Source organism: Pimephales promelas, chromosome 8 (assembly GCF_988280905.1).
Source record: "Pimephales promelas chromosome 8, fPimPro1.hap1.1, whole genome shotgun sequence".
NCBI lineage: Eukaryota > Metazoa > Chordata > Actinopteri > Cypriniformes > Leuciscidae > Pimephales > Pimephales promelas.
The window spans coordinates 6,403,887-6,418,900 of NC_142776.1; the positions used below are offsets into that span (position 1 = coordinate 6,403,887).

Sequence of the window (15,014 nt, forward strand, 5' to 3'; positions counted from 1 at the left end):
TGTTCTTATCTGTTCACAATATGACCTTTTCACATCATTACTCAAGTCATTATTAGAGGATTCAAAATGTCAGACTCTGATCTGAAGGAACAGGGTCAAAGCAAGGGCAAAGCATAAAAATGATGACTGAACCCATCAGCACTGGCTTGAGGAGAAGACAGAGGTTAACAAAGATGGAAAGAGTTTTTTCCAGAGCGTTCATACTTACAGCGCTTGTTTCTTTCTTGCCTTTGTGGGACGAGGCCACAACAGCCAAATACTGGATGACTTTCTTGGTGTTTTCTGTCTTTCCAGCACCTGATTCACCACTAGGAAAAAAACAACACTGAATGACAAAACTGTGTTTTCTTCCATTGAATAATACTAGGTAAATAAAAAAATCTTACTGACCCCCAAACTTTTAAATGGTAGCGTAACCAAAATGATTTGAGTTTTTAAAAAATATGCATGCATTCGACATAAAAAACAGAAATTAAACAAAATGTTATATCTTTAAACATCGATAATTTACTTTGTTACAAGAGCTTACAGTGCACAATGCGCCTTCTATGATACGAGAGAGATATTACTGAGCCTTCATGCTGACACGCTAACATTTCCATATTAGGAAAACCGAGTCTGGGATCCACAGGGCCAGTGCAGCCGAAGGGCTGAATCTCTGGCAGGAGCAAGAAGCCCTCAGATCACTAAAGCCATTTAATGGAGAACTTTACACAGCAACGTTTGTAAATCCACAGATTTTTACCATCTATGATAAGGTATAGTACAATTCATGATGATCACAGTCACTGTTGCCAACAATGTAACCAAATGGTGATTGAAGTTTTGGACAATTCCCGTTCACGAAATTAGATGAGAGATATGGGAAAACACAAGTATATTTTTGCTTCAGATCAGTGTTTTTAACAATCAATGCGATTTTACCAGTTTAACAGCCCATGTGTTTTAACTTTGGGTGGTTATTCCCAAATGAATCATTTGATAATAAAAAAACTTTGCTTTGAGACGGCTTAAAAAAGTGTCTTCATGGGAAAGTTGGGCCAATGCGGAAACATCCTGATGTCATTAGAGAATTCCGTGCCTTAGCAACAGTTGCCCAAGAGCAGTTTAAATGGCTTCAATTTCCTATTCCACGCTCAGAGGAAGTTTACAGACAGTATCTGAGGGTGCCTCCCACACTGACACATTGCATCAACACCATTTTATTTTAACATCCTCACATTTCACAGCTGTTTTAGTATCACACAGACGTGAAACAATGATATCGCCTGTAAAGATCACCTTATGTCTATTCAATACTATAACAGTTTTTTTTTCAGGTTTTGTTGTGGGGCCTCTACATGCAGCCTCATTGAAAATGCCCAATAATGACTCAACAAAACAAACACAAATGAAGTCAACATGCAAGATGATCTGGATTTAGAATCAGGGCAGGGGGCCCGTTTCCTGCGAGTAGGTCGACTCTGAAGAGACATGACCCTTGGGTTCATCTGCCTTGTGTTCCCAGTGCCGAGGACATTTTGGAAAAAAAGGTCACAGTAGAAGGACTCTTAGTTTAAATGATGTCTACAGTCTATTAATCATGTTTATATTTGATAGATGTCGTCTTTTTAATTGTTGAATATTATACTAGAAGGAACTTATAACAGTGAGTTCCAGATTGAACATTAGTCTTAATTTGTTAAAACTGTTAACTTTAAAAGTGACGTGACATGAAGTTCAAGAATGTTAACCCATATTTGGAATTTGTCCTCGCACACATTAAGAGCAGTGAGTAGTGAACAACACACACTGCAAACCGTGGGCAGCCGAGGAGGGACTGGGTGTTAGATGCCTTGCTCAAGGGCACCTCAGTCATGGATATTAAAGGGGAAAAGAGCACTGTTCATTCACTCCTCCTGCCGGAATTGAGAATCAAACCAGCAACTTTCGCGTTAGAGTCTCTAACCATTATGCCACGACTGGCCCTCAGGCAGGCAGGTAAACAGTATTAACCACTGTCAGATGACATCAGATAACCTTCTGCAACTTAAAAAATCCATTTCAAACACCATTTTTATTATTTATATTAAGTGCCATGTAGGGTATCAAAGGGAACAGAGGATACATACACCTTCAAAATGAAAGCATCTTACATTGGATTCTCGGCGCACTTCAAAACAGGCCTTCTCTTTACGACTTCAGTCAATCAAGTTCAACTTTAGCACATCTAAATCTATTTGCAAGTTAACATGTACTTGCAAAGTTACTTAGGCTATGTTTACACGGAAACGATTCTGAAGAGAAAACGCAAAAGTGGCGTTGCGTCATCACTTTTTATTCTGCGTTTAGACGAGCGTTTTGTGTTGGAAATCCGCGTGCAAATGGTGACGCAAAAGTGTGTGAAATTCAATGTATATGCACTCCAGGCGGCTAGGAGTGCATACTACAACAACACCAAGTCCACGTGCCAACGTACAACCTTCACTGTCAAGCAGACTTTTGCGTTGCGTTTTTACCCTTTATACGGGAACGCGGCGGTGGAGCGTTTTTAAGATTTCCACTCTGGAGAGTGGTTTCACTTTTTTGCGTTTTTAAGCCTCAAAAACGCCGTCGCCGTGTAAACGAATGGCACATCCGATAAAATATTTTTACGTTTTCACCCGCGAGCGTTCTCGTTTAAACAGGGCCTTAGTCAGTAGAATGTCTGTTGGGGAATATACAAATAAAGTGTTAGCAGATCTTAAGCAGACAGTCTACTATTACTCTAACGACTGCTTGTTGAAATGTTGTTGTAACTTATAGTTAGAAGAATGTTTAAAGTGGACAATTTAAATAAAGCGATACGAGACTGTGTTTACAAGTAATAAATGCTGTTCGTTTTCTCACACAAACTGCTCGTTTTGTGTCTTAGGCCATCAATGTCATTAAATCATGTTTAATTTGGACTTCTCTGTGCATGCTCTTTGAGGTGGACCCCATAGACCTCCATTATATGACTGATAGACAACAACGGTTTGATATCTAAAAATATCAAAATTGAAAATACTGTGGAAACAAAGACACCTACATCTTGGATGCCCTTGATGTAACATATCAAAAATTAATTTCAAAGTGAACTATCCCTTTAAAAGCCAGTTAGACTAAAAGCAGTTACTGCAGTGATGGAAATAAAACAATGAAAAAACTCACGTGCAAAGAATAGACTGGTCCTCTCGATCTGTAGAAAGAAAAGACAGACATTACAGCGGCCCAAGGGTAACTGTCAGGCTGTTGCTCATGGAAACTGCAAGAGAATATATCATATCATTTTTGAACATCATGAAATACATATGGTCTGCTTTTAAGCCAAGAAAAAAAATCTTTTTTCTTAAAATCGGCATGAACTCGAAGTTGCGATAGTCTTTTCTTCTCTATTATTCAAATGAAATGGCTTAAAAAAATTGATTGGATCGTTGTGGTTTGCTATTGGTCAATCTAATGTGATTGACAGGTTGCCCCGCCCTCACGCCAGTAAACACATCATCAGAGAAGAGCTGAGATGTCACTGCAAAAGGGAGGGGAAGTTAATTTGATTAAAAGTTACAAGAGTACATAATTATGTGCATGGATAAATCATTTATAATAAATAATGCAAGAATATTCCATAAAAAAAACCCAAGACTTGTCGATTTTGATTTCACGGTCACTTTAAGTCAAGGCATATGAACTGTAAGATCAAATTCCATTAACATTACAACATCGAATAATACACATAATCTAATCATCTTTGATGTTTTAGTGCAGAAATTTGATTTGCAGAGAAAGAAAAACTGACTCCACTATTCTTGGGAGATGCAACACAATTCTCAGTGAGTTCAGCAATGGGACAATCATTGATTCATCCTGCTAAATTTAGAAACTGAAAACCTTCTCAAATGATCTTGGCTCCATTTATGGTTTTCTGATCCTAACCGTACACCACAGAATGAAATAAAAAAAGACATTTTTTATTATAAAAAATAAAATAAAATTTAAAAAATGCGATCCTTTCTAACCAATTCTAAGCCAATGAAGTTTCTTATCTATGATCCTGGAGACTGGACGGACGCCCAACCAGCTAATCAGCTGAATGTGAGCTCACCGGTTCTGCTCATGTACTATAGAAGCTTCTTCTGTTGTAAACACAAAGAATAATCATTGCTCATTTTGGATATGACTTAAGCTGGGCAGGTTTCCACATACAACATGGAGTCTGTTCCCTTGTTTCTTCCTAATTAAGGCACAAATCGAGGCATCCGGGACGCAGAAAACCAAATCTAAACACACCGATGGGGAAACTGCACCTCAGCCAGACTGTTTGACAAAAAGCAAGATGCACAGGTATTGTTTTATCCAAGCTTGTAGAAAGTTATGCATTCAAATCAAATCCAATATATGCCATAATATAAGTATGCCATACTTCAAATCTTTTCTATTATTTTCCATTCCATCCAATAAGGGCTCTTAAAGTTTTGATTTCCGACAAGGTTACCCCATTTCACACTTGGTTGAGCATGGAAACCCTGCTGGACTTCAAAGGAAGATCAGTTTAAGCCCCTGAGCAGGAATGTGAACACTTGATCATGCTGGATTTTTACTCATGTCACTGAGTGTAACAGTTCAAGATATTGCTACCACAGGAAGCCCTCAAAACATGCTAGACCCATAAGACTTTTTTTTATCTTCGGAACACAAATGAAGACCTTTTTGATGAAATCTGAGAGTTTTCTGTCCCTCCATTGACAGCTAAAAAACTTCAAAAAGAGTTTGTACTTTTAATCCATACGAATTTAGCGGTTTAGTCCAAATTTCAGTATAGGGAGCGCGGGGCACAACCTAACCTGGGGTCAAATGAAACACGGACCTTAATTCGTTATACATTTAACCCTCTGAGCACTAATGTGTTTTTGGGGTCCTTGAGATGTTCTGACATGTCCTAACATTAGTACTTTTTTCAGTTGCTTATGCACAACTGAAATTACACTATATTTAGCAGAAACAGGGCTACCATAATATATGAGCAACATGTATGTAAATGTTTGTATTTTTGAGAGAATATTGTTTATGCGTGGTTATTGTAAAAACTAAAAATGAAAGTTTCTGAAATACGGTCACAAAACACATACTAAATATGCGTCCAGAAGACTTTTGACTAATGGATGTTGTTGCCTAGGGTTTTTTCTTCACAATGATCTGAAAATCATCCTAATCGTTCACATAAAACTGTGATTTGGGTTATATAGTGAAAAACATTTCTTTGTTGGACTTTAAAATGTTTAAAATTTAGTTTACTATGCATTGATCGCTTGCTTATTTATTAAAAATATGGCCTGTTTTTAATGCAATAAACCCTTTAAATTTAGATTTTAAGCTCATTTGTATTATTATTACTATTAGTATTATTAATAATAATATTTTTACATGCAGCTGCCACACACAAATCAAATTCAATTGCAATGCATTATGATTTTATTTATTATTATTTATTGCAAAACTGTGCAGCCCTTTTCTATGTCTCTATCCATGATATTGATCCATAATAGAAGGATGATTGGATGAGGGATGAATGTATGGATATCTACAGTATCTGTACAGAGGCACAAACAATATCAAACTATACAAATAAAATAGTGCTGAATTATGTGTCCTCTCTCTGTTACAATTAACCCTGCAAATGGGGTAAGTTGTAACATTTGCACTTCTGTCACTTTCAATGTAACTGTACAAAAATGGTAGGTCCTAGAAAAAAAATGAAGGGTTTGCTTGTAGCTGAGATGTATATGTTGCTTGTGTGAAAAAATATTAATCTAACCTAATTATTTTTTATTTAATTGAGCCAAAATCCGTTAGGTTGTGCCCTGCTCTCCCCTATCTGTCAAAGGAGGCTCAGAAATATCTCATATTCCATCAAAAAGATCTTTATTTGTGTTTTAAAGATGAACGAAAGTCTTACAGTTTTGGAAGGTCATCAGGGTGAGTAATTCAGGATTTCAATTTTTCATCAAAAGATGTTGACTGTGTTTATAGGTGCTATAACTGGACAAATTTTGTGCTATGAACAATAAATTAGCATCTCACTTCATATAGCAGGAAATGTTTACAACATTTAGGTATGATCTGCATGAATAAGGACATTTACAGCCAGGGTTTAAGCATGATTTTTCAGCACGTCTAATGTGGACGGAGCAGAATTACTCTTGAGGAACAGCGTGACAGCACACCTTCTTACTTCTGCTTTTTGAAAGCAATTTGTTTTGAAAGTTTAACTGTTTCGCATGAGATAACAGTTTCTGAAATTTTCCATTGCAAACTTTGCAAAAAGTTTTTGTTTTCTTGAGCACTCATCTATCTCGTTAAACTGATGCATCAACAACTTCATTAGCAACACTTCTAAAAGCTGTAAGACTTGGGGTGTAAGATATCTTGTGGTTTTTCTTCTTTTCATTTAGCACCTAATTTCCCTCACTAATAGCTTCAAACGTCTGTGGGTAACAACAGCTGTTTTAATTATTTAGAAAGTGTTTCAAATGGCATTAGATGTGTGACCTGCTGGCACATATGTGCATGCACCCCCCTCACACCACTAACGGACCTGTTAACAAGAGCTGTCACACTCCATTTCAACAAACACAAATGACATTCGTTGTTATAAAGACACTCTACACTGTTCTGTTGTCAGTTAGTGAAATAAAAATGTCTTCCGGATTCACTTGCGTTTTAAGTTTCCGACAAAGGCTATTGTGAAATCCAAACATTCAGATCTAAAGAGAAGCAAGGTCCAGCAGTGCAGGCCTTACCTTGCATCATGTTCCTATAGGCGTTGTCCGTGATGGAGTAGATATGGGGAGGGACCTCGTGGCGCTTTTTGCCTTTGTACATATCAATGATCTTCTCAGAGTAGATTGGCAGCATTTTATAGGGGTTCACCACCACACAAAACAGCCCAGAGTATGTCTGAAGAAAGATAACGTCTCAATTTTCCACTGTATATGAAGTGTTATGAATCCATCAGGTAAATGACAACAAGGAAACATGGCTGCACAAAGTTAGGATTAAGTCTGTATATATTTTACTCATCATAATATTTGAAAGCTTAGGCAATGCATGTTCCATATGGAAGACTCTTTTCCCCAAGATTTCCTCAGAGCAAAATGTCGTAAACTAATGGTTTGGAAAAGCATAGTTTGGAGGCCTGTGGTTATGTAAACCTCTCACTCTTGGGGAATGTATACTTCCTCTTTCTTACACTTAAGTGCATTAGATACTGCAAATTCTCAATGCCATTTTAAGCAAGATTATTTTGGATTGGTTCGGTCACAATAAAGTTATTTTTAAATGTTATGCATTGGCTGATAATAAAATGTAACGCAATGTGATGTAATAGTAATGTCAGCAGGGGGTCAATGACAAATATGAGTGTCCAAGATAGTTAATAAAAAATATTAATACAAAATATACTCCTATATATGTTGGTTTCATTTGAGCTTGAAACATTTTCAACATATTAATGACTCTAAAAATGTAACCATCAAGTAAAAAAAATAACATATTTTTCACCTTGAATACACGAGAGTGTACAGTGTGATATATACGTATCAAAATCGAGTATCAAAAATAAAATTGTGCAGAGGTACAAGCATTTCATCCTTTCAATCTGGCTTTTATGATATCTTGTCAGCTGTATCACTCTGATATTTTTAGTTTAGAAATTTAAAATAAGGTGTATTGAAGTCACTGTATGTATGAATTGGATTAAAATGTATTTTTAATGAAAAAAAGTCACGTCAACCACTGACCCTAAGTCAAATTTATAAATTAGAGAGCATGTTTATTATAATTTACTAAGCAATTATGATTACTTTTAATATGATTTAAAAGCACAGTGACATACTTACATAGATGAGCCCCGAGTAGTATCTCTCCCTCAGGTTGTGCAAAACAGAAGCTTCATTCAGGCAGGTGAGCTCCGCCATATCCTCCACCTTGCTGAACTTGGGTGGGTTCATCTTCTGGATGTCATCCTTGTTGACTGTGATTTTCTTTCCGTTGTCCACCAGCTCCACCAGGACCTCATCACCATGTTCCTCTTTGATGCTGGCCGACTCAAAACCATGTTTCTCAGAGGGGACCCACACCAGCTTTTTGGCGGTCCAGTCTGCCTGTGCGACGGGGCTGTTAATGAAGTCTTTGTCCGTGTAAAGGAATTTCTCGTCCTCACTCAAGCCCTTTTTCGTCATTTTGGCGCTGGGTTAAAATATCTACAAATTTAAGAGGAAAACAGATTTTAAACACAATGTTTTCTTGCACAATATTGGCCACAATATTGGATTTGTGCAATAGACTAGTTAGCACCACAGACATTGAGGTCCCAATAAAGAAGTATGACCAAATTGCCCATTCCCAATATCTGATATTTGAAAATATTAGACAGTTTTAAGAGTTATATTTTTGATAGGCAAACTGTCAGCTCCAATATTTGATATTTACCACTTCAAAATCATTGGTTGAGATGGTAAATCAAATTAAAGAAATCAGGCTTTACTGTTCACAGTAAGCATACACAAATTCCAGCATGACGCTTTGGTGAAAGAGTGTGAGGTAAGATGTGAGCAACTAAACGACAAAGTTTTTGTGAAATCATACAGTAAGTCACCATTTTATATTGAAAATATAGGCTGCCATTTAAGTGATTAATGTAACTCAAAACCGAATCTGATTAGAGAGTCATCTAAAGTCATTAGACAGTGCCAATGGAATATGTAACACTTTATGGATGATTTTTGGATGTGGTTGCAATTCACTTTTGCCACAGTGTACTAAGTTGCCAAGTTCACCAATCAAACAAACCCTCTTCCTAAACAAACATTACACAGGTCACAGGGGACATCATTTAGATGAAAGGATGCGAAAAATGCCTGGGAAATATCAAAAATGTTGTCAGTATTGATCAAACAATCCCTCAGTCTGACCAAAAACTGTGCAAAACATATCCCACTGGGAAAAACATATATGATGATGTGATAATCTCCACAGCAAATGCTGTTTTTCTTGTTTCTTTTGGTGTTCAGCTGTGGTCCCGTGCTGCAATGACCATATAAGGCTGCCTTTGAGTCAGTGGACGCTCTGTCGACCTAAACAGCAGAAGCAAGTGAACTCCCAAACAAAGCCCTTATAGGGAATAGTATGCCTCCAGTCGGACTCACAGTTTACTCCAAAATGATAACATTAGGCAGGGACAGTCAGAGGCTGGTGGGGGTCTAATTTTCCTGCCACTTTCCCCCACCCTTCTTTTCCTCTGGGTGGCTGATATAGGGAAGTTTACACAAGTATTTTCGAGTACAGTACAGTTGGCAAACAGCAGGTGCAGCTTTGGAGCACAGAGCTTTAAAAGCAATTTCGGGAAACAATATCCGAGCTATACGCCTTAGATATGAACCGATTTCCTCCTCCGTTTATAACCTATTGTTTATACATTGTATGGTCTAATAGCCTAACAAAAACAGGAACATATTGTACCCACTTACTGAAATGATACTGTAACTTTAATAATAATAATAATAATAATAAAAACTGCAGAATTACATTTTAAAATTCACTCTAAACAATACTGGGTTGTTTTAAACCAAATTCGGGTCAAATATGGACAAACCCAAATGTTATAATTTAAAATTTTAATCCAGCTTCAACTTTCACTTTCAATTGTACATTTTTTTAGTTACATTTTTAACCCAACATTTGGGTTTGTCCATATTTGACGCAAATGTGGGTTGAAACAACCCACCATTTTGTTGGTTTAACTTAAAAAAGTAAGTAACCTGGTTGCCTTAAAATTTTAAGTTGATTTAACTGGAAAAATTGAGTTAATACAATGGAGATTAATTTAATCACCAGAAGCTCAAAATAATAAGTTATCTCAACTAAATACATACATTATTTAAGTTGATTTGACAAAAGAAAAAATGTTGTGATAACAAGTCTTGAAAATATATTTTTTTTTACAGTGTATAGCTAGCAGCAAATTTGCAAGAAATTTGCATAATATCTAAAACCAGTGTTGCACTTGCTCAGTTTGTGATGTAGAAAAAAGACTATACAACATTAACATGCTTAAAAGATGCAATATTGAGAGTTTCTGAAATGCAAATCTCTTAACTGCTCCACCAGTTTTTCAATCCACATTCTTTTGTCCAAATGACGACAAAAAACATCCATTGAAAAAACAACGGAGGGAAAAGGGTCATTTAAATGTCCTGTAATCGTTTGGGAGCGAGACAAACAAACAAAGTTTCTCTATGATAAGCTGATTTAATTAAAAGTGGGAATTTCCTGTGTCCTGAGAAATTCACAGCCCCATTTTTTGGGGGGATGCTCCTTCATTTCAGCACTTTAGACTCTTCGAGTTTTCAATGAGATTTTCATGGATCAGGAGCTCAACTGCAAACATACTGCAAATCCTACCTTAAAAATGTAAGGATGCGTTTTATTAAAAAAAAAAAAAAAAAAATCTGACATTTTCTTGCATGGCAGAACTAAAAGGTAGCAAAAATCAGGGCCCTTGGCCTGTGTTCAAGTGGGCCTATAGCCCAGAAAATCATGTGACCATGTTGTGCGGGTGGATTTTTGTGACCCCCGGTCCTGTGAAAAGTTTCCTCCTCTCTTCTCTACTCCTCCTCATCTTTTTTTTTCATTCCACCCATATGGTTTTCTTTTTCTCATGAGCAGCTGTGTAATTTCAGTCTCTTTTATTAACGTTTATATTGAGATGGATGTTCAAACCAGGTCAACGGGAGACGCTTTAAAGCTGTTGCAATGACAACATATACTGAATATAATGCTTCCAAGTTCAGCCACATTTAAACAACATGTTGCCATTAATACCCATGAAGGCCTTTTTTCACCAAAACACACATTGATTGTTTGATAAGAGTGGATTAAACTGTTAAGACAGTAGTCCAGCTACTGGTTTTAAGAAACAAGAGTTCAAGTAGTCTGTCAGGTGATGCAGAAATGTGTTAAATCATTAGAGTGACAAGTAGGTAACCAGCCTATAACACAAATTTGCTAAAGCCAAAAACACACCTAGTAAACCAAGTAAACTGGTAAAAAACGATCTAACCAATATAACTGTTAAACTTCCTTTTTCTGCAAAGCCAGATTAAAACTCACTTCTGCTACACGCACACACCTTTTATCATTATTATAAAAGATATTCCCCAAAAAAGCTGTCAGAAATGTATCCAAGCAATGTAATTCAACGGTTTGATTTATATAGATTTATAAAAGGCACACATAAAGGATTGTTTTCCCAGTAAATGAAATAAACCTTTAAGACTTGTGAAAAAAGTGAATTCCACTGCATGAGTTGTATGGGTCACATGTATGATACATATGCTTTTGTATCCCTTTACAGCTCAGTTACTTTTATGTTATAGAGACAAGTGAACAAATTATTCTTTAAAAATTCCATAAACGAAAGAAAAAAAATGTCCATAATGGACAAACCCAACCATTGGTTTAAATTAAACAGTTTAAACCTAAACCAAAGGTTGGGTTTGTCCATATTTGACCCAAATATGGGTTGAAAACAAGCCAGCAGTTTTTTGGAGAGACATGGCAGATGAGTAATTGTCTTTTATTCTATATGGTAATACAGTTTAGGTGATTATCTCTTTAAATTTCCAAAATTACACCCATTACTCTTTCAGAATGCCTCTTAACAATGTTAATGTTACTGATCAAGACATTAACGGATAAGTGATGACAGTCAATGACTACTTCCCCTGCACTTTACAAGATCACAATTCTTCTTCAAAGACTTCATCACACTATTTTCTATGGTTTGCTGCCGTCGGTCTATGCATGTCATCACTTCAATGGGAAACGAGAGGACAGTCAGTTGACTCAGTCTGCTGTTCACCACAATCTTCAGCAGAAAGCTGCATTTGACAACCATATTTGGAGAACAGGAAACTCTTTGGTTTGTCAAGCTCACTGCTTCTCTCATTCTACGCACTTTCTTCAACCATTTCCTATGACAGACTCAGCTGAAGTCAAACTTATGCATTAATGGATGAATAGGCATGTGTTCACAAGATAGCCTACTTTATAATGATGTTTTGAATAGAAAGTCAGAGATGTACGAGTTGTTGAAACACTTTGCTTTGTGCAATAAAATACGATTCTGTCATCATTTACTCATCTTCATTCTGTTCCAGACCCACTAGAAGTAGAATGACAGTCACCATTCACTTTCGTTGTATGGAAAACAGATGCAATGAAAGTGAATGGTGACTGAGGCTGTCAGGAACCAACATCCTGACATTAATATATTTTTATGTTTCAATGGAAAAAAAAAAATAGTTTTACAGTCAAGTTTGGAATAATATGACGGTGAGTTAATGTTGACAAAATTTTAATTTTAGGTAAAATATCAGTTTAATGGTGGCATAAAATAACTGAATGAACAACTGTCAAACACATATTTCAAAGTTATTACATGTTGACAGTTTCGAGATTCAGTGAATTATTAGCCTACTGTTTTTCTCACACAGCTCAGAACCAAAGCATTTTTTTACACACTTGACACTGTTTCAACTTAACCTACTGGCATTCAGTCAGATGATTCACAGTAGACTATCGGAAAGAGTGCAATGAATTATATAATGAAATATTAGTAATATCGCTGCATACTCACAAGGCTGATGAAGAAATGCCGCGATTTGGAAAGTTAGGGTTTGGAGAGTCCTGCGACAGTGAGGTAGGCTACTCCAAAGACGAACAGTCCAAATTAGACAGAAAAGTATGAGAACATCATTTAAACGGAGATGCGGATGGAGTGGGCGGGGCCTCACAATCGATCCGCGTTGTTATTGGTCAGTGCGTTTTGACATTTCAGGTGAAAGATAGTCTTTTCGGTCGCATCCATTTAAATGTCCTGTTTCAACACTATGTGAAACACTTAAATGTTACAAAAGTCCGATTAGAGTAAGTGCTAAGTTTTCAGAAGGCACTAATGATGAAAAAAAGAGAAATGAAAGTTAACAGGAATTCATCAGTGCACGGTCTAATGCTCCGCTCATATTTTTGCTTAAGCAGAAACGCCTTGAATTAAACACACATCTCAAATAACATAATCTTAATATCATTATATGATGGTAATAAATGTTATTTTTGGAATAAAATTACACAGATTTGATGTGTGATTTGTGCTCGCTAATTCTGATTTCATGCATTTTATTATTTTAGCCTACTTAAAACACATCATGTTTAATATTCAATAAATTAGCCTTTTTGCATAATATTACAAATTGAAAGCTTGACTGGAAATGACACGTAACATAACATTGATTTTTTTTCAGTTCTTCACACATTGGGTCTCAAATTTCATCTTAAGCATGCTTATTTCATTGATACAGTTGTAGCTATACACTAACTTGAGGGGGGAAAATAATAACGGACAAAATTGCTTGTGGTTGAAATGAGGCAACAATGGTGACATTTTTTTAAACAAATATTTAAATGATTTTCACACAATTTTGATTAGAATGATCCAATTCTTTGTATAGTTTTAAAAATGTAATTCATATTAAATTATATATTTTAATGCAAATTTAGTTGCACAACACAAATATTTGTGGCAAATGAAAAGTTACTGATTTAAAAAGGTTCACCCAGTTTTTTAATTCTGTATTAAATTTTTTTTGTATCCCAATCTTATTCCAAAACCATATGCCTCTCTTGTAGAAACACAGATGTTTTGCAGTATATGTTTAAACTGCTCTCTTCTTCCATTCAATGAAAGTGAATGGCAGGAGCTGTCAAGGACTACTAGAGGAAAGAAACAGAAGGAGCGAAACAAGAAAGCAGAGATTCCCCAGCCTAGACTACATGCTATACGCCACATCTGGACGAGGCGAATCCCCTGAGATCCTTTTTGGGACCCTTATCACTACGCACATCACATTCCGTCCCCTCCATTCCCACAACGGGCTCCTTGCTATCTAATGGAACTTCCTATATAAGGACAACATCATATTGCGTCCAGTAAATCACGTCTGTGATGTTTCAGGGAACAGGACCGTGGCTGGTATGCTTCGAGGCCTTGCTGCGGTCCAAAAGAGAGATGGAGGAGAAAACAATGCCTGCAGAGAAAGAAGCGCCTCTGTCACTGGTCAGCATCAAGCTTTACTGGATGTGCAAAGGGAAGGAAGGGAGGTAGAGAGAGTGTCTTGGAGACAGATGGTGAGAGTGAAAGTGAGAGAGGGAGATGCACAACTCTAGGTCTCTGTTGTGCCATATAAGGACAATGGGGTCTGCCTGGAATCTCGACTGTATTCTGTGTTTAGAAGGGAACACCGAAAGACTTGGATCGAGTGACTAAATATGGTGCAACAGCAGTGTCATTGTTAAGACAAATAGGCTTTCATTGGGATATCTTTTGACTGTTTACTCACCAACAATAAACTTCGGGGGACTGCAGACTCTCATTCCGGCAAAGACTATACCAATTAAGGAATGTGAGGTATTGCACCTGCTCATGCTGTATCCCACTGTAGAAACAGATATTTTGAGATATGTCCAAGCTGCTCTTTTCCATAGAGTGAACGTAACTGGTGACCAAAATTACAAAATAGTTTGTGCGACTAATTGTGCACTATTCCAAGCGTTATGAAGCCATACTTAAAATATTTTCATCAAAGCTTTCAAATATGCTCCTTTTTTAGGTTAGGTGATCATGAAGAAACAATGATTGGTCTTGAGTGCGCTGTATTTGAATATTCTCGAACACAAAAGACATTGGAAAACCATGGCAGAAGAGAAGATTATCAGTGAATAACAATGCACACAAAGATCTTGTATGTCTTTGAAAGACTTGAAATACGGTGCCTTGTAAGGTCAATTTTTTCATTATACTGTGTTGTACTGTTGGGAGTGCAGCAACAATATTTTTCTAAACTTCCCTTTCCATAAGAAAGTCAAGACTCATGAGGGTATACACTGTAAAAAAATAATGC

The 15,014-nt window shown here is 36.6% G+C and overlaps 1 protein-coding gene across 3 annotated transcripts in view; it reads right to left on the minus strand.

The window, feature by feature from the left end:
* myh11a (myosin, heavy chain 11a, smooth muscle) overlaps positions 1-12,842 on the minus strand; it is a 33,366-nt gene extending 20,524 nt beyond the window's left edge. For all 3 annotated transcript variants that reach the window (XM_039663800.2, XM_039663799.2, XM_039663801.2), the window contains exons 1-5: positions 12,695-12,842; positions 7,896-8,258; positions 6,798-6,954; positions 3,172-3,199; positions 209-308 (exon numbers count right to left, since the gene is read on the minus strand). In XM_039663800.2, coding sequence (XP_039519734.2) covers positions 209-308; positions 3,172-3,199; positions 6,798-6,954; positions 7,896-8,237 — 627 coding nt within the window. In that variant the 5' untranslated portion in view covers positions 8,238-8,258; positions 12,695-12,842. The remainder of the gene's footprint in view (positions 1-208; positions 309-3,171; positions 3,200-6,797; positions 6,955-7,895; positions 8,259-12,694) is intronic.
* Positions 12,843-15,014: the final 2,172 nt, after the last annotated feature.